The sequence below is a fragment of the Heptranchias perlo genome, chromosome 1, assembly GCF_035084215.1.
Source record: "Heptranchias perlo isolate sHepPer1 chromosome 1, sHepPer1.hap1, whole genome shotgun sequence".
Lineage (NCBI taxonomy): Eukaryota > Metazoa > Chordata > Chondrichthyes > Hexanchiformes > Hexanchidae > Heptranchias > Heptranchias perlo.
This window is the reverse complement of record NC_090325.1, coordinates 49965188-49986199: the sequence shown is the minus strand read 5'-3', so window position 1 is coordinate 49986199 and position 21012 is coordinate 49965188. Positions and strand designations below refer to the sequence as shown.

At 44.6% G+C, this 21012-nt stretch overlaps 1 protein-coding gene across 5 annotated transcripts in view; it reads right to left on the bottom strand.

Annotated features, from left to right (window-relative positions):
* The window catches only part of pdzd2 (PDZ domain containing 2), a 365301-nt gene that overhangs the window by 151148 nt on the left and 193141 nt on the right, over positions 1-21012 (bottom strand). For 4 of the 5 annotated variants that reach the window (XM_067984873.1, XM_067984884.1, XM_067984901.1 and 1 more), the window contains exons 3-5: positions 7708-7850; positions 2283-2415; positions 16-186 (exon numbers count right to left, since the gene is read on the bottom strand). In XM_067984873.1, coding sequence (XP_067840974.1) covers positions 16-186; positions 2283-2415; positions 7708-7850 — 447 coding nt within the window. Of the gene's footprint in view, positions 1-15; positions 187-2282; positions 2416-7707; positions 7851-13754; positions 13811-21012 lie in introns of those variants that run through there. The other variant, XM_067984910.1, reaches the window with a different exon arrangement.

Below are 21012 nucleotides of genomic sequence, written 5' to 3'. Positions count from 1 at the left end.
AACATCAGCACTTACACTTTCTTGACCATGGTGCACATGGCAGTCAGCTGCAATGTCTTCACTGTCTGGTTCTACATTTTCTTTATTTTCCGTAGGAGAAGGGGAGCTATCAGCAACCGCGAAGTTAGTCACCAAATCAGGTAAACTCGTTGAGGGGAATTTCTGGAAATGGATCTCAGATTCCTCCTGTAAGTAGGAGAAAGCAGGGGAAAAGGAAAAATAAAAATGGCTGATTGTGATAGTGATGGTGTTAGCGCACCTCCACAATACTGCAAAAGTCACCTTTCCATTATTATGAAATATTTCAAAATTCCAATTTTTTTTGTCCAGTTTATTTTACTTTCCCTAATTTGATAACCAATCTCCTATGCACCACTCCCAGCCTTGAGAGTAGGGAATCAAGCCAATATCTCCTCCATAGATTATGGAACCTCAACCTGTATAAAGTGCACATTCCTGGGACAAGACTCATGTTGTCAGCTTTTTTAACCAATGTTACATCCTGTGCAGTAGCCTGGCTGAGAACTGGCAAATTGGCTTGATTCCCTACTCTGTCTTAGAATGGCAAAGGAGCCTGATTTGTATATTAAGTGAGGCCTACCGTCTAAAACAGGAAGGTGTTCGGTCAGCCAGCTGTACGCCTCTGTAAACATGGTAGAAGGCTGAGTGTCGAGGTAATGGTGTGGTAAGTCTACGACATCATTTTAAGGCCGTTATTGCCCCATTATCACCGATTTCAACAAGTTAAAATCGGCCCCTCTCTTTCACTATTATAACCTTTCTTGTCTTTCTCTATTTTACTGATATGACTATGATCATTGTCGCTCGGAACTTTCTTGACTCATTCTTCCTAAATTCCGAATACATCACCCTACACACTCTTCCTCTCTTCTGCTTCCTCACTGTCTCCTCCTGCTCTATCCCATTCCATTCCAGCACACCAAAAATGTGAAGCTCCTTATCTTCCTTGGCGTTTCCTTTCTTCTACAATCTACAAGTTTCAAAAACAAAAACTTGCAACACATACCCATTATTTCTCGAGTTACCTTCTCTTCTCTCCTATTCTTTTCAACCTTGGTGGTACCTTGCAGTGTACATCTCGGCCCTTCATTTAAATTTCCAAGTTTCAAATCAATGCATTGAGAAAAAAAATCAGATTTAATATTTATCTGGTTTTTCAAGTTCTATAAACTTGATTTTGAAATAATATGGACAGTGCTAGACTAGAACAATATACAATAAAAACTTGATCAAAAATCTATAAATAATCTGGGGCACAATTTTTATCGATTTCATTACATGTCTCAAGGTTTTCCAGTGGGGTCCCTCTGTGTCAGCTGTTCTTTTCAACTGATTCTTCGAAAATGTTACAAAAACAGTTAGCTGTTTAAAAAATAGCAGGAATCCAAAGACAGATTCCTTTGTAGAACTATGATCTCACGGGGATAATTAGCCAGGAAATCTAGATCTTGAATTGAATTAACTGGTAAATCCGTACTACCACCAGGCCCTGAATGTCTGCAGGGATTGTCATGATCTCCTGCCGTACCTTTAATTCAATCTGCTAGGCCCACCAAATTCAAACATACATAGCAGCATATGTGCAAATCTGCTGATGTCAGATTTGTCCCTTCTGACGTCCAATTTCAGTCCAGATTCCTGCTGCTGACTTAAAATTGGAACCAATTTCGAGAATAAATACAAGGGGAAAAGATTTAAAATCAGCAGCAGGAGCTGGGACTGGAGTCAAGTGGGAGTGTTGCTATTTCAATAAAGAAATAAGGGAGACAATGAAACAGCTTAAATGGCTGTTTACACCTTTTCTCCAGGGTTTCCAGTAATCTCTTACCTAAGTTATGGCAGGAGATCGGGACAACTCCCGCAGAAATTCAGGGCCCAGGGATTTAACTTCACCCTTTTGTTAAAAGCCAGTCATAGAGAGCTACCCCTGGAGTTCAGGAGAGAGTGGTTTACAATGGATCAGGTGCTTAGTCATATTGACTCTCCTAAAGGACTTTCTCTAACAAGGCACAACACATAGAGGAAAATTAGGCAGGGAGGATCACACACCAGTAACGGAACCTGCCCAGTTTTCCATTCTTTGAATTTTATGTCCATCTATTTACTCAGGCACATAATCCTCCTGCCCGATTTCCCACTACACACTGCACCCAGGTGCTCCTTTATTGCCAAATTCAATAAGAGGGAAATCTGCCACTGTGCTTGCCAGAGAAAAGGGGAGAAAACGAAAAAAAAACTTCCATCCAAAATGAAGCACCTACCCTGCTTGCAACAACTAGCTGTACAAGTCCCGCTGCTGACCGAAGTAGGGAAACTGCCTCTTGGTGTGAGAGTCCAACCAGTGACTGTCCATTAATCATTAGCAGTTCATCGCCAGATTTCAGTCTTCCATCCCTAGTAGAAGAAAGGTGCAAAACTATCAGGCAAGTGAGAGGACTGGACTGTGTCTTTAAAAAAGCAGATAGCATGCATGTCATCCCCACATTACAACAGTGACTTCACTTCAAAAGCAATTCACCGGCTGTGAAGCACTTTGGGACATCCTGAGGTTGTGAAAGCTGCTACATAAATGCAAGTTCTTTTTTTCAAAACATTTAGAAATAAAAAAAAGGACATGAAACCCTCCAAACTGCAGCAGCCATCTTAGAATTTGTGGTACTAATTGTGCGCAATGTCCAAAAAAAATCAGATACAAGATAGTGTTGCAGGTTTCAGACTTCTGCATTACAAAAATGAGAAAATCAATAAAAAATACAGACCTAGAAATTCGCTGGTGCTAGTTTGCCGGCGCAAATTGGGCACATGGAACGTGGGAACATGTAAGCCCGAAGCACACCCGATATTGGGCCACGGGCCTCATTTAAATGAGACCGGCAAGCTGCGGACGGACTCCTGCTGAGTGTCCCCAGGCAGCTCATGGGCAGCAGCCCTCAGGTAGGTCCTATGGGGATGGAGGGGGGAGAGAGGCGATTGGGAAGAAGGGAAGCCATCGGGAGGGGGCCGAGCGGGAGCCGGCAATGGTCTTCAGGACTGCTGTGGAGCTGAGAGGAGCACTCCTGCTGCTCCTGGCTTCACATGCAGGCATGTATTTTTTAACAACCTTACCTTTACGGTGCCGGAGGCTGCTGGCTGGTGTTCTGATGCCCTGATGGCAACGTCTGTGTAGTCAATGAAGCCCTGGACACGAGGGAAGCCAGCCTCTGCTGCAAATTTCCCACCAGTTCTCTCGTTGACTGTTGAAATCAATGGGAAAGGTGATGCACTGGTTAACCCTGGTGAACAGGGCATTTATGACCTGCTTAATGTGTTGTGTACTGCAGACTGGGAGAAACAGGAGATGTCCCCTGTATGAGATTGATTTCCCTCACGTCCAGGGCTTCATTGTCTACATACACGTTGCCATCAGGGCACCAGAACACCAGCCAGAACACAGTCCAGCTATACCTCAAGTAAGCGAAGGCTAATGTGAAGAATTTGTTGAATAAATCTGCCATTGCATGATCTTCCAAATATATTTTTACTTCAAAGAGAATGAAAGCCAGATTAACTTTGTCTCCTTTTTTAAAAATGGGTACTACATTGGCCTTTCTCTCATTCTGTGAACCTGTACCCCTAAATTACTCTGCTTTTTCACATCACCAAGCCTACTTCCAATCAGACTATAACTACCACTTTTTTTAAACCAAAATCCATCTCTTCACATTGCTTTACTGACAGCTCCAAGGTAGTTCTGGGCCTAAGTTGCTAAAAGTGAGTGAAAATTCCATGCTTTATAATTTAGGCTCCTGATTTGGTACTTCTTGTCGTTTAGCTGTAGTATTGGCAGCATGTGTTCAGGTAATCTCACAGTTGGGTTTGAGATGAACGTTAAGCCCTCCAAAATCTGAATTTTAAGGATGTAGTGACACAAAGGGAAACAGCCTTTTGTTTAACCCTTTAATCCCCTCAGCTAAGAAACGACACAATGTTTGGAATTATGTGGTTTGATATGGAATATTTCAATTCCCATAGAAGAAGAAATATGAGGATAGATTTTATGAATTTGCTCTCCTGATGCGGAGCTTCATACACCAGAAGCGATTATCGGGAACATGGATGTGGAGGTTAGTTGGTCTGAAGGATATTCCGTCCATTAAAGTTGATGGATGAAACATGCTCATGTCTGGGTATCAGCACAGCTTCAGAGATACTTTTCTGTGAGCCACGGTTTCCTACAGCTATTTTGGAAACACTTAAAACTGTGTGTTTAACATGTAATCCTAATGAACAATAACTTCAAGTAATGACCAACCTTGTGAATTTTTGTACTTTGGCTCTGACTTATAACTATCCATATCAGACCTGCACCAGCAGCTTGTGTGCTGTCCATAATAATGAACATTGAACTGAATTCAAAATCCAGAGCCACCCAAATTTGGGTGTTTTAGTTTCATTCACTAAATACTCAGGTCTTGGCAATTCAAATACTTCAGCTTTATCTTTTTGGAGCTTATTGCTTTAAATAAAATGGCAGGGGCAATGTTGAAATTACAGCATCACACCTATCTCTCCACAAGTTCTCCTCACGGTTGTCATGTGACTGGATGCCATCTATTGCTGCAGCAAGAGTGTCAAAGATAATTTAGTTTTGCAAATTTGTTTGTAATTTAAGAGTTTATCTGGTCCCTAGTAGTCGAATGGTGGTGGGGGGTGGGGGGGCGGGGGAGGCTGTGTTGCCTTATGTTGCTGGTGCAGTTGCTCAATCTCTGGTAATTTAATTTGGATGGAGTTTCTGTCCCACTGGTAGTTCAGTGCAAGGCTGTGCACTGTCTCGTGGTGAATATGCATCTTTCCTTTCTTTAGTACTCTAGTGAAGCTGGAATGTGGGTATGCATCCATTTGATAGTTGAATGGGGAGGGGATATACTGCTTCATTGTTGTTATGTGTCTGTCAGATCTCTTATGTGCCTTGTGATCGACATCAATACACCATTCCCTACCTAAGCTTTTTACTATAGAGTGAAACCACTTACAGCCCAAATAATGCAGGTTCTCGCCGCACTGTGGTTTCATCCAAGCTAAGAAATATATGGGGGGGTGGGAGGATTTCCCTCCGTGATCTCCCAGCACAAAATGTCAGAACATTTGGCCGGTGAGGCCTACTGCCCCAACCGGAACCAGTGCTGGCTGCTCCTTCCGCATGTCGCATGCAAATGGCAGGAGGGGCCGCAGAGCCCAGGTTCCAGGTGGATTTTCCTCCTTTCCGCTCTAGTTACCACCGCTTCCAGGGGCCAGCGTGTGGAAAGTGGCGGTGGACCCCAAGAAGCAGTGGTAAAGGCCAAGAGTTCCTGCAATGGAGGGAGAGGACTTTGTAGCAGTCTCCTCTCCTTCTAGACACTTACCTGCTGAAGGCTTCCATTTCAGACAAAGCCTTCTGTGGGAGTCTTCCTTCTGATTTTTGGGGACATTTCTGCCCATTTATGGTCTCTCACCACCTCTTCTGGTGCTGCAGCATCTCCAAAGTATTCTCACTTGCACTAGTGGGCTGCCTCCTTTTTTTTTATTCGTTCATGTGATGTGGGCGTCGCTGGCGAGGCCAGCATTTATTGCCCATCCATAATTGCCCTTGAGAAGGTGGTGGTGAGCCGCCTTCTTGAACTGCTGCAGTCCGTGTGGTGAAGGTTCTCCCACAGTGCTTTTAGGTAGGGAGCTCCAGGATTTTGACCCAGTGACGATGAAGGAACGGCGATATATTTCCAAGTCCTGATGGTGGGAATCCCACCAGGAGCCCACCCTGCATATGTAGTGATTCCTGGCCCAGGAAAATGGGTTGAGGCTGGGATAGATATGAAGCGGTGGGTGGTCCCACTTACTAGAGCCCTGCCCCAAAGAAGTGAACACTCCCCATTAAGTCTGCAAATCTGCTGGATTCCTATACTTACATCATGATCTTCAGGCAGGTTAAATTGCTCCATACAACTATAATTGTAATACAGCTCTTTCACTTGCTAAGGCTCACCTCCATTGCATCCTCTTACTTTCTGTAAGTGCTCAGTGAGATAAAAATGACTGAAAATCCAGAAATGAACTGCTGTCTGCTTGGGCAACTTGCATTTAAGATTGGGACTTTCAAAGGGTAACTTACTGTGGATGGAGCAGGCTTGATGGGCTGAATGACTTTCTCTCAGTCTGGATCTTATTTCTTATGTATTTCAAAGTAACCAATCTTTCGAAATATAGACAGTGGCAGATCATTGTTGGTAGAAACGCTATATTAGCAATTCCACTGGAAAATCCAGATATATTATACCCATTTTGTGGCTATTAAAACGAAATAGAATTGAGATTTATTTTTAAAAATATGATAAATAATTAAATATCCTCTAAACGCCACATGCCTTCCAGATTGACCATGGTGTAAGACCGATGAAGATTATGTCCCTTTTCTAATTGATGTGTATTCCACTGTCAGCCCCTACATTGGCAAAACATACACTTTGTATTGTTGCTATCATTATTCAGGCTATCAGGACACACAACCCACATAGTTGGATATGAACCAGAATTTAGTGCTTGGTACCAAACTAGAAACAGTTGGTAACCATAGATAATGGGGGTGCCAGCAACAACACGAGGAGACATTAAGAAAAATGAGGATTAGTGTAAACTGAGAGGAGTGTGGTGCACAGTTAGATCCACACTCTTGGCTACAGTAGTAAAAATGCCAATGCTCTGGACCGAATATTATTTATTGTCTGGCTCCAAAAAATATTTCCTCTGGATGTGCTGCTGTTCCACCGGAGTAATTGGAGTTTTGAGTCTCAAAAGCTGGTTACTTGCACTGTCAGTCATAACTTTCATGTTGCTGCTCGTGTTATAGCCAAGAAAAGGACAAGCATGTCACAGAGGTCAATGCAAGCTTGTTAATTAATTTCCTCTTTGAATTGAAGAGCAGTTTGGCTTCCGTGGATTGTTTTTAACAATTACAAGCCAATCGAGTAATCTTCTGTTTAGCTCCAGGAGCTGAGAAAAAAACATTAAGTCAAAACCATAGTTGTCTGCAAACCTCAAGGTGGAAAGGTACTGAACAAAATTCCAGCATAATCTAGGCTGACACTTCAGTGCAGTACTGAGGGAGTTCTGAACTATCAGAGGTGCTGTATTTTGGATGAGATGTCAAATAGGTGGATATAAAAGATCCAAAGGCACTATTCAAAGAAGAGCTGGGGAGTTTTCCTCGGTATCCTGGGCAACATTTATCCCTCAACTAACATCACTAAAACAGATTATCTGGTCATTTATCTCATTGCTCTATGTGGGACCTTGCTGTGCGCAAATTGGCTGCCGCGTTTCCTACATTACAACAGTGACTACACTTCAAAAGTGCTTCTTTGGCTGTAAAACGCTTTGGGATGTCCTGAGGTTGTAAAAGGTGCTATATAAATGCAAGTTTGTTCTTTCTTTCAATCTTGCACTATCAATTGCTGAACAAATTCCGTTCATTTCTGAAATAGAATCTCGTCAAAATGATTTAACAAAACTGGAGCTGTAATAAAAATGTATAACCAATCTTTTCTATTTCTCTTAAGTTGCAACTATTTCATGCATGTTTCTGAATTGGTAACCTAACAAGTAACAGGATAGTTTTCATTCTGTGAAACATGGTGACTGTGAGATATTAGCTATTGTCCACATACTACTGCTTACCTTTGAGCTGCTCCTCCTTCTTCAACATACGTAACAATGATGCCATGGGGTGAACGTTTGGATCCCCGGCCTCCTGTGATCTGAATACCAAGTCCGTCTGAACCCTTCACCATGTGCATCTTCCATATTTGGCAGCCTTTCCGCTGGAGGTGGGGGGGAACCCGCATTAGATAAAAGTGTCTACAATTAATAAATATCCATGGCAATGCTACTTTTAAAAAAACATAAATATATTGTGCATCCTGTTCATTATAGCGTCTTTCTCAGGTACATGCGCCGAGCTCACACACTCTCTGAAGATCTCCACTGTGAATCGTAAAGCAAAACGCAGAACAGGTGAGTAAAACTATATTGCAGTATCACACAGGACAGAGATTGAGACAGGACTGAACACAGAGGAAAGAGAGATTTCTGCCAGCAATTAGCTACTTCTGCTTTTAAATTTAGTTGCCATTTGCAGAAGGCTATTTATTCGGTTTAGATATTAATGTTAACATCAAATTCTGAAAGAAAAGTAGATTTTCTGGTCGACTTTCTGTAATCTCAGCACTCTTTGATGTGCATGATGGATCTGAATTAAGGCGAGTGAAACTCATTGAAGTGAGGTGACCTCTTTGGGGTGACAGCAGTAGTGCGACCATGTTTCATGATCAGAGAACAGCGTTAAATCACATTTATGTGATAGACTTTGAGTTTAGCTTATAATGTGACATCATGCTAGCCTCATGTCTGACAAAGGAGCTACTGGTCTTTTTGATGCGATAAAGCACTTCTTGATAAATGAGTCCAGTGCTCTCATTGGAACTCTTCCTAAACCCCTGTACTTTACTTCTTCTCTCTCTGCCTCTAAAAGCCTGCTGAAAACATATATTTTGAACCAGACTTTTATTTATCTCTCCTAACTCTTCTACTACAGCTCAGCAGCCATCAAGCCTGTAAAGCATCTTGGAATGTGGTTGTGGTGGCTGTTTCCCAGACAGGTGAAGTCTGTTACAACATTCAGTTAGGTATTGTCAAATGTAAGTTTATATATCTCCTGTTTTCTTTAGATTGATGGTAAACCTATAATTCTTCATTACGCTGCACATCTGTCCCTGCCCAGTTATAAATTCTCCTGCATTTCAATTAGACAGTCAGTAGCAAATAGAGTTTGCAAGTGAGGCCCCCCAGTGAACTCTGCTGAAAGCATGGAATCTGTTTCTATTTTATTCGTTCGTGGGATGTGGGCATCGCTGGCAAGGTCAGCATTTATTGCCCATCCCTAATTGCCCTCGAGAAGATGGTGGTGAGCCGCCTTCTTGAACCGCTGCAGTCCGTGTGCTGAAAATTCTCCCACAGTGCTGTTAGGTAGGATTTTGACTCAGCGACGATGAAGGAACGGCGGTATATTTCCAAGTCGGGATGGTGTGTGACTTGGAGGGGAACGTGCAGGTGGTGTTGTTCCCATGCGCCTGCTGCCCTTGTCCTTCTAGGTGGTAAAGGTTGCGGGTTTGGGAGGTGCTGTCGAAGAAGCCTTGGCGAGTTGCTGCAGTGCATCCTGTAGACGGTACACACTGCAGCCACAGTCGCTTTGTCCTGGATGGTGTCGAGCTTCTTGAGTGTTGTTGGAGCTGCACTCATCCAGGCAAGTGGACAGTATTTCATCACACTCCTGACTTGTGCTTTGTAGATGGTGGAAAGGCTTTGGGGAGTCAGGAGGTGAGTCACTTGCCACAGAATACCCAGCCTCTGACCTGCTCTTGTAGCCACAGTATTTATGTGGCTGGTCCAGTTACGTTCCTGGTCAATGGTGACCCCCAGGATGTTGATGGTGGGGGATTCGGCAATGGTAATGTCGTTGAATGTCAAGAGGAGGTGGTTGAACTCTCTCTTGTTGGAGATGGTCATTGCCTGGCACTTGTCTGGCACGAATGTTACTTGCCACTTCTGAGCCCAAGCCTGGATGTTGTCCAGGTCTTGCTGCATGTGGGCACGGACTGCTTCATTATCTGAGGGGTTGGGAATTGAACTGAACACTGTGCAATCATCAGTGAACATCCCCATTTCTGACCTTATGATGGAGGGAAGGTCATTGATGAAACAGCTGACGATGACTGGGCCTAGGACACTGCCCTGAGGAACTCCTGCAGCAATGTCCTGGGGCTGAGATGATTGGCCTCCAACCACCACTACCATCTTCCTTTGTGCTAGGTATGACTCCAGCCACTGGAGAGTTTTCCCCCTGATTCCCATTGACTTCAATTTTACTAGGGCTCCTTGGTGCCACCCTCAGTCAAATGCTGTTTTGATGTCAAGGGCAGTTACTCTCACCTCACCTCTGGAATTCAGCTCTTTTGTCCATGTTTGGACCAAGGCTGTGATGAGGGCTGGAGCCGAGCGGTCCTGGCGGAACCCAAACTGAGCATCGATGAGCAGGTTATTAGTGAGTAAGTGTCGCTTGATAGCACTGTCAACAACACCTTCCATCACATTACTGATGATTGAGAGTAGACTGATGGGGCGGTAATTGGCCGGATTGAATTTGTCCTGCTTTTTCTGGACAGGACGTACCTGGGCAATTTTCCACATTGTCGGGTAGATGCCAGTGTTGTAGCTGTACTGGAACAGTTTGGCTAGAGGCGTGGCTAGTTCTGGAGCACAAGTCTTCAGCACTACAGCTGGGATGTTGTCGGAGCCCATAGCTTTTGCTGTATCCAGTGCACTCAGCTGTTTCTTGATATCACGTGGAGTGAATCGAATTGGCTGAAGACTGGCTTCTGTGATGGTGGGGATATCGGGGGAACCCAAGATGGATCATCCACTCGGCACTTCTGGCTGAAGATGGTTGCAAACGCTTCAGCCTTGTCTGTTCAAGTTTCAACAGCTTGCATTCAGATCTATTGAGGCGTCTTCAAATCGCTGCTACAAAGAAGAGGAGGCTCAGTGCAAGAACACAGCGCTGCTTGATCCCATTGCAGAAGTCTTGAGCATAATGTCATGAAGTTGGCAAATAATCTGAATATACATTTTTGGATATCCAAACTTGGACATCAGTTTCCACAATCCACATCTACTGTCTGTGTCAAATGGTTTTGTTAGTTCAATAAAGAGTGAGCAGGGGCATTCTTTATATTTTTCTTGCATTTGGCACATGACAAAAATAATGTTGATGATGCTTCTCTTTGCTCTGAATCCATTGTGTGTTTCGAAAAGTACACCATTTGCAACATTGACAAGAAACATAGAAACATAGAAAATAGGAGCAAGAGTAGGCCATTCGGCCCTTCGGGCCTGCTCCGCCATTCAAAATGATCATGGCTGATCGTCTAACTCAGTACCCTGTTCCCGCTTTTTCCCCATATCCCTTGATCCCTTTAGCATTAAAAAAGGTTGCATCTTATACCATTTCTCCAGATTAAACAGAAATGAGTGGAATTATATAGTTAGGGTATAGCACTCACATCTATACAGCTTTGCTGCTATTCCAGCAGGACCAGTGACTTTTCTATTTTTGATCATCTTGAGTGTCTTGTTGGTATCTTCCAGCATGGGAGGCTCATCCATATTTCCATTGGAAAGCTGGTGTATCACCTTACCCATTGCTCTGTCAGTGATGTTAGCCTGGCAAAATGTTTTGCAGCATCTCAGTTTTGTTGATGATTAGTGTGTTGGTATTGTACCAGAAAGAGGTTAAATGTTGAGCCCATTACAATGGTCACCTCAGCCAGCGGGGTGGCTAAATTGCAGTTGTATGCATTGAAAAGTGATATGTCAAGGACAACTGTTTCGCAGTTCTCATGTCCTCCGTTTAATGGATGGAAAAGTAGAGGTAGGTGCAGAGTTGCCCTGTTTGGTAATCCAGGACATCCTCCCGGGAGGACAGAAGTGCAGCATGCCTGGTAGAAGGTGGTGAACAAGATCAAATGTCGTGTACAATATCTACTGGACTTAGGAACATTAGCAGAAGAAGATGATAGACCTTAAGAGCTGCCAAGATACATCTGCACAAGAGTACCACATACCAGTTGGTTGGCCTAAGTATGCATGCCACAAAGTATGGTTGGCCAACATGCTACAACTATACTGCTGGCCATACCAAGCCTTCCCACAATTTTACCGCTCTTTCATGGCTTACCATGCACGCCCATACTCCAGTATTGAAGCTTCAACTTACAACTGAAACGCCTAGTTAGCTAACATCTTAAAAGGGCTTTATCATTGTAACACTATCTAGCTGCATGATCTTTGGTCACTTATTGATCCACAGGATTGGTGGCAGATTGACCACATTTTTGTCACTGTGGGGTAGAGATTGGACCACACTAGGCCCTTTTTTCGGATGCAGAAAGGGCCCAAAAGCACCAATTCACAGTGCTGTATCCCATGCCCCAAGAGCTCCTGAAGTACATCCCACCATTTTTCAGGTGTCCCTCGCAGCGCCTAAAACAGGCAGTTGGCTCCTTGCATATGTTAATGAGGGGCCTACCAGCTGTTTTAGGATCCCTCTGAGAAATTAGGCTTCCTGGGCGTGGATGCCTAGCAAGCAGCCAAAAAGATAGGTAATTTTTTTTTTTAATTGACGTGGAGCCAGAAAGGAACAGGACTGCTCCTCCCGGCTCCACAACACATCTGAGGGCTGCTGCCGACCCACGATTGTCCCTTCCCGTTGTCCTCTCACCCTCCTCTCCGGGACTTACTCAAAGGATGGTGCAAGCAAGGCAAAAAGCCCAAAATTCACCTGTTTCAAATAGGCAGGCACCGGCAGCTCACCTAAATTATTGAAAGGAGGCCCAATTTCAGGCCAGCCTCAGATCTCCCGTTTGGGGTGTGCGTTTCGTACGCACTGATAATTTTGGACCCTAAGACGGGCCATAACCAATTTCCACCCCTGTATGTGCTCCTTCAACTTACAACATCTCAAATCTGCTTGTCTGCTTGCAGGACAAGATAGCACATAATAAAAAGGAACATTGCAAACTGCAGGAGGGCCTAGAAGTTATAGCTCCTGGACTCTTTTGGAGGAAACCACCCTTGATACCCGCCCCTTTAAGAGCATCAAGAAGCAGGTGAAGGTGCAGCTGCAGACCTCCCCCAAGGTGCGGTTGAGGTGCCATCTTATTCTGGGCCATTAGTAGTGGCAATAGGCTTCTTTTCCAGGCCTAGAGTTACAGAAAATGCCAACTTCAAGAGGCATCTTCAAACAGAGCTTGCATAGCAAGATATTGTTTGTGCATAAATGAGTGAGAAGATAGACAAGATATAACAAGAACTGTTTAAAATATCGCTGGGCAGCACATTGATATTGTGGATGATCCATAAGCAGAAAAGTTGAGGGTTGTGCTGTGCAGCCCTATCCCTATATTGCAGGTTGACTACAGATGTCCTTGCAGCAGATGGCACAGCCCTGAAATTGCCTCTTTGTTAACCTGCAGCCTCTGGAGAAAGTTGTCCTTGATTATTGCCAGATTAATAGCAGGATGGCAGGTGCAGATAGTTTGGTTCTGGTATCAGATAATCTCCCTGGCATGCCTTCTTTCATTTTGTAAAACCTCAACCATGAAATACTACTATATTTGAGGTACTTTAAAAGCAAATCCCTATGACAACTAGCATGAGATTCTGTAGCTTGCAGTTGTCTTTCCCTGAGCTACAATTAAAGTTGATACTGTAAGAGCCCTCTTTATCTCCCCTTTTCTTTAACAATCTTCCTATTCTGTTGATGTCCCAGTTCTGTTGATGTTTCAATCACAGTCCCCTTTCTAGTCATTTCGTAGACAATGTTCAGCAGATTTTGTTTTAACATAAAAGTTCTCTACATGTTCTGACGCCCAATAAAACAGGACCCCTCCCAATCCCACCCCCACAAAAAAAAACTAACACTAAAAAGACAATAGAATAAACAGAAAAAATCTCCTGCACAAAGCCTCTACCTCTTTAAAAGCTCCTTTCTGCATAAAACGTCCCTTTAGACAAGTTCACAGCACAATCCCGTCTTAAACAACAGGAAACAACATCAAAACAAATTTAAATACAATTCCCATAGCATAATAGTAATGAAATACTTGTACGTTGTATGTGATAGCCCTTTAGGCCAGCCGGAAAATGGTGCACATGACGAATTGAGTGCGGATCCAATACAACTGGTCCCCACCGGATTACTCAACACTACATGCCCGTTCCACACAGGGAGGAACTATCCTGCCAGCTGGAAAATCCTCATATTGCCAGGGTCATGGTAATCACTAACTATCATTGAGAGTAGCTTGCACTGGATGGGTCTACTGTGGAAATAATTTTGTGACTAGTTGCAAAAGGAAAATTGCTTGATGCTCACTTGTTAGTCTTTTTTCTCCACCGAGTACAAAAGAATATAAGAGGAGAATGGCTCACAGACAAACCCATATGTGGCGCCACAGTTAATATTCATGAAAATGTGTTGAAAGGAGTTAACCAGGGATAAAAGTTTTCAAGATTATAGGGGGAATTAACAAAGCTAATCCAAATAAATTGTTCACTTTGCTGAACAATATCAGGGGACACAATTAAAAATTAGCAAGTAGGAGTAAGGCTAAATCATGCAGAGCTTTTTCATTCAATGGGTAATAGAGACTAGTGGAATAAGTTACTGGAGAAGACTGCTGAAACAGCGAGTATAAATGGATTCAAGAGACAATTAGATATGTTTCTGAAAAAAACAGATTGAGGGCTACGATGAGAAGGTGGGGCTGAGAAAAAAAAAGGCTAAATGACCTTCTCCCGTTCTTAAAAATTCTGAGTCGGGATTCTTCTCTGCGATCCTGTCCACATCAGCCATGACTCAGTGTTAGCATTCTCGCCTCCAAGTCAGAAGGTTGTGGGTTCAAGTCCCACTCTAGAAGCTTGTCCTCAAAATCTAGTGCTCCAGTGTAATGCTGAGGGAGTCCTGCACTGGCAGACGTGCTGTCTTTTGGATGAGACGTAAAAGATCCCAAAGATCTGTAAAAGATCCCATAGTATTATTTCGAAGAAGAGCAGGGGAATTCTCCCTGGTGTACTGCCAATACTTATCCCTCAACCAACAAAACAGATTATTTGGTCATTATCACATCACTGTTGTGGGACCTTGCTGTGTGCAAATTGGCTGCCGCCTTTCTTACACTCCAATAGCGGCCACACTTCAAAATTACTTAATTGGCTGTAAACACTTTGGGATGTCCTGTGGTCGCAACAGGCGCTATATAAATGCAAGTCTTTCTTTCTTTTACTGGCCACTCCGTCTCCTCCCACCACATGCAAGTGGCAGCAGGGGTCAGGGCCCCGAGTCCCAAGAGGAATTCTCTCCTATCTGCCCCACTTCTCATTACTTACTGGTGTAGAAGATGGTGGTCGGCTCCGGGAAGCGAGGGTAAAGGCCGCTTGTTCCCCCAGTGGAGAGAGAGGACCTTGTAGTGGCCTCTTCTCACTCAGCCATTACTGCTGCAGGGTTTGGTCTTGGCTGGGGCCTTCAGTGAGAGCCTCAATGCCATCTTAGTGGGGCGGGGGGTCTGCCCCCTTAAGATCTCTCACTGCCTCTTCTGGTGCTGGAGCAATGACCCGACTGCAGCACACTGAGATTTTGCATCCTCGCACTGGTGGGCTTCCTCTTGATGGCAAGAATTCCACTGGGAACCCATCGTGCACACGGGATGAACCTTGACCCGGGTTTGGGGTGGGGACAGATTCGAAGAAGTCCTTTTCCGCCCCACCAGAACTCTGTCCCAAAAGGATTAGCAGGTAACATAAAAGGGAACCCAAAAATCTTTTATAAACATATAACAATTAGGATAGTTAAAGAAATGGTGGGGCCGATTAGGGACAAAAAGGGAAACCTTCTTGTGAAGGCAGAGGGCATGAGGTGCTGAATGAGTACTTTGCATCTGTCTTCACAAAAGAAGAGGATGAAGTTAATGTCGCAGTAGAGAAGGGACAAAACAGACGAGGCAACGGAACTACGCTGCCTACATGAAAACCAAGAGCAGGAAGCTTGAGAAACTCGGTATCACCACCAGCATCAAACAAGCCTCCCCTGGTACCACGGTTGCAACCACAGGGAAGTCTATCGTCAATTTGTCCGACCACACCCTTCAACCAGACGAAATCGAAGTTCTCAGCCGAGGGCTCAATTTCTGCCCCACTACCAAAATGGACCCCATTGGTCTCGTGGCGGACACAGAGGAATTCATCAGGAGAATGAGGCTCCGGGAATTCTTCCACAAATCCCAAGATTTCAGCAGCGAACCCAATGAGACAATCAACGATCCGAAACAGCAGACCGAGGGATCCGCGGTACAGCAACCGAAGAAGAAAGAGTCAAACTGGACTCCTCCGGAGGGTCGCTGCCCTAAGCTTGACATGTATGCTCAAGCTGTCAGGAAATGCGTCAATGCCAGATTCATCAGCCACACTCACAAGACAGTCCAGAATGTCACCCGAGCACAACGCAACGCCATCAACGCTCTCAAGACCAACCGCAACATCGTCATCAAACCAGCGGACAAAGGAGGAGCCATCGTCATACAGAACAGAACGGACTATTGCAAAGAAGCATACCGACAACTGGACAACCAGGAACAGTACAGACGGTTACCCGCAGATCCGACCAAAGAACACACCCACCAGCTCAACAAACTGATCAAGACCTTCGATCCAGACCTTCAAAGCATCCTACGCGCTCTCATCCCACGTACTCCCCGCGTGGGAGACTTCTACTGCCTCCCAAAGATACACAAAGCCAACACACCCGGACGTCCTATCATATCAGGCAACGGAACCCTGTGTGAGAACCTCTCTGGATACGTCGAGGGCATCCTGAAACCCATCGTACAGGGAACCCCCAGCTTCTGTCGCAAAACTACAGACTTCCTACAAAAACTCAGTACCCACGGACCAGTTGAACCAGGAACACTTCTCACCACGATGGACGTCTCGGCACTCTACACCAGTATCCCCCACGATGACGGCATCGCTGCAACAGCATCAATACTCAACACCAACAACAGCCAATCTCCAGACGCCATCCTACAACTCATCCGCTTCATCCTGGATCACAATGTCTTCACCTTCGATAACCAGTTCTTTACCCAAACACACGGAACAGCCATGAGGACCAAATTCGCACCCCAATACGCCAACATTTTCATGCACAAGTTCGAGCAGGACTTCATCACTGCACAGGACCTCCAACCAACGCTATACACCAGATACATCGACGACATTTTCTTTCTATGGACCCACGGCGAAGAATCACTGAAGAGACTACACGATAACATCAACAAGTTCCATCCCACCATCAAGCTCACCATGGACTACTCCTCAGAATCGGTTTCTTTCTTGGACACACGAATCTCCATCAAAGACGGGCACCTCAGCACCTCACTCTACCGCAAGCCCACGGACAACCTCACGATGCTCCACTTTTCCAGCTTCCACCCTAACCATGTCAAAGAGGCCATCCCCTATGGACAGGCCCAGCGAATACACAGGATCTGCTCAGACGAGGAGGAACGCGATGGACACCTACAGACGCTGAAAGACGCCCTCGTAAGAACGGGATATGACGCTCGACTCGTCGATCGACAGTTCCGACGGGTCACTGCGAAAAATCGCATAGAACTCCTCAGAAGACTAACACGGGACGCAACCAACAGAGTACCCTTCGTCGTCCAGTACTTCCCCGGAGTGGAGAAACTACACCATGTTCTCCGCAGCCTTCAACATGTCATCGATGACGACGAACACCTCGCTAAGGCCATCCCCACACCTCCACTACTCGCCTTCAAACAGCCACCAAACCTCAAACAGACCATCATTCGCAGCAAATTACCCAGCTTTCAGGAGAACAGCGTCCACGACACCACAAAACCCTGCCACGGCAACCTCTGCAAGACATGCCAGATCATCGACACAGATACCAACATCACACGAGAGGACACCACCCACCAGGTACATGGTTCATACTCCTGTGACTCGGCCAACGTTGTCTACTTCATACGTTGCAGGAAAGGAGTCCCCGGAGCATGGTACATTGGCGAGACCATGCAGACACTGCGACAACGGATGAACGGACACCGCGCAACAATCGCCAGACAGGAGGGTTCCCTCCCAGTCGGGGAACACTTCAGCAGTCAAGGGCATTCAGCCACCGATCTTCGGGTAAGCGTTCTCCAAGGCGGCCTTCAAGACACACGACAACGCAAAATCGTTGAGCAGAAATTGATAGCCAAGTTCCGCACCCATGAGGACGGCCTCAACCGGGATCTTGGGTTCATGTCACGCTACACGTAACCCCACCAGCGAATAAAAGTTATCTGTTTTTATTACAACGGGTCATTTTCTGTCTTTCTCTTCCTTTCGGATGTTTCTCTCTCTCTCTCTGTTTTGTGTTCTGGCCGTTTGTATATTCGGTGGTCCAGTAGGTAACACCTCTCTGTCTGAACACTTTCATTGCCTTGACAACGGGCAGTTGGAAAGATTATCTGTAATCACCAGGTATTGTTCTCTGAATATAAATGCGAAACGTTCAAGGATTCCCACATTCACCTGACGAAGGAGAAAGCCTCCGAAAGCTTGTGATTTTCAAATAAAATTGTTGGATTATAACCTGGTGTTGTAAGATTCTTTGCAGTAGAGAAGGAGGGTGTAGAGATATTGGATAGGATAAAAATAGATAGAGAGGAGGTGCTAGATAGGTAGGCATCACTCAAAGTTACCCAATCCAGGTGGGATGCATCCGAGCTTGCTGAGGAAAGCTAGGATGGGGATAACAGAAGCTCTGACCACAATCTTTCAATCCTCCTTGGATATGGGAGTGGTGCCAGAGGACTGGAGGATTGCAAATGTTACACCCCTGCTTAAACAAGGGGAGAGGGATAAACTTGGTAACTACTGGCCAGTCAGTCTGCCGTCAGTGGTGGGGAAACTACTAGAAACCATTGTCAAGGGCAAAATTAATTCTCACTTGGAGAAGCATGGGTTTATAAGGGACAGCCAGCACTGATTTGTTAAAGGCAAATCATGTCTGGCTAACCTAATTGGGGTCTTTGATGAAGTAACAGAGATGAAGGTAGTGCAGTAGATGTTGTATTTGATAAAGTACCACATAACAGACTTATTCGGAAAATAGAAGCAAATGGTATTAAAGGCAGAGAGTAGTGGTGAACGGATGTTTTTCTGACTGGAGAGAAGTATGCAGTGGGGTGCCCCTGGGATCAGTATTAGGACCATTGCTTTTCTTGTTATATATAAATGACCTCAACTTGGGTATAGGGAGCACAATTTCGAAGTTTGCAGATGATACAAAACTTGGCAACATAGTAAATAGTGAGGAGGATAGTAGCAGACTTCAGGAGGACATAGACAGACTGGTGAAATGGGCAGACAGAGGGCAGATTAAATTTAATGTGGGTAAGTGTGAAGTGATGCACTTTGGGAGGAACAACATGGAGAGGCAGTATAATCTAAATGGTACTATTTTGAGGGGGTGCGAGAGTGGAGGGACCTGGGGGTGCATATTCACAAATCTTTGAAAGTGGCAGGGCAAGTTGATAAGGCAGTTAAGATACTTGGCTTTGTAAATAGAGGCACTGAATACAAAAACAAGGAAGTCATGCTAAACTTTTACAAATGACTGGTTAGACCTCAGCTGGAGTATTGTGTACAATTCTGGGCACCACACTTTAGGAAGGATGTCAAAGTCTTGGAGGGGATACAGAGGAGGTTTACCAGGATGATACCAGGGATGAGGGACTTCAGTTATGTGGAGAGACTGGAGAAACTGGGATTGTTCTTCTTAGAGCTGAGACTGTTAAGGGGAGACCTAATAGGGGTATTCAAAATTATGAGGGGTTTTGATAGAGCAAGTAGGGAGAAACTGTTTCCTCTGGCAAGTGGGATGGTAACCAGAGGTCATAGATTTAAAATAATTGGCAAAAGAATGAGAGGGGAATTGAGAAGAATTTTTTTCACACAGAGTTGGTAAGATCTGGAATGCACTACCTGAAAGGTTGGTGGAAGCAGATGCCATGGGAACGTTCAAAAGGCAATTGGACATGTACTTGAAGAGGACTAATTTGTAGGGTTATAGGGAAAAAGCTGGGACATGGGACTAAATTGTACTTTCTTTCAAAGAGCCGGCACAAGCACAATGGGCCGAATGGCCTCCTTCAGTGCTGTAAGATTGTAGTGGGCAAACATCAAAGCAAATGAACTTCCTTGATTTGATATACAAAGCCACATGTTTCTCAGCCCCCCCTCTGAATATCAGAGGAGATAAGCCTCTAGCTTATATCACTATGTTTAACAAACACCCAGGAGTCACCTCAACCATTCACTTCCTGACACCAGTTTATTTGGCACAGATACAAATGAATCAATCATGCAGCAAGAATTTAAAGACACAAAATGAAAATTTTATCTGCAAGAGCCATTTATTTTTAGTCCATCAGCATATGGAAAGCACATCTGCTCTGCTTAGCATTTCTTATTTGATTATTTTCCCCCTGTGATATTAGGTAAGTATGTCTAGAATCCCTGTTGATAATCAAACAGAATAAAACTCCTTTTAGTGACTGAAAGATCTACAATGATTCTGGATTATGCATCTTGAAATGTCCCAGGAGCTGCTTCCTCTGGTTTTTCCCTTTCTTATTTCTACTCATGCTATCCTGAAGGAACTGACACATGCTGCGGTATGGTTTCATAGATGCTCGCTGATTTCCAGTCCATTATCCAACTAGCCTCTCTTAAAATGTGAACCACACAGTGAATGCTAAGCAGTTTGACAGTGGAAAAATTACAGCCAAGACTAACTATGTCCATACCCAATGTTCACACACTAGTGGGGTGATTTTAAACCCCAAGAACGGGTGGGTCAGGAGTGGGTGGGAGTTGAAAATAGTTGTTTTTTGGGTCACGACCGCAACCCGGCATTATTTCCGGGTTTAACGTCGGCAAGTAAAAGTACAGGCTTCTCACTGGGAATGCAAAGTCTGAAAATTTTGCAGTTGCAACCCAAAAAAACAACTATTTTCAACTCCCACCCATCCCCAACCCACCCATTCTTGGGGTTTAAAATCACCCCCTAACACTTTCCAGGAGGTCACTGGATAGAGAACGAGAATGGAGGCCCTAAGTGATTTTTTTCCACCCCCCCCCTCACAACCCCCACTTAGCCCAGGATCATGCATTTATTCGGCATGTGGTCAAAAAGACAGTTTTCATTTGAAGCTTATGAAATGAACCAGGGAGAAGATCCTTATTCCACAGAAAATTCCAGATTCTCAAGTTTCACCTGCTTACTTTTCTTGTTTT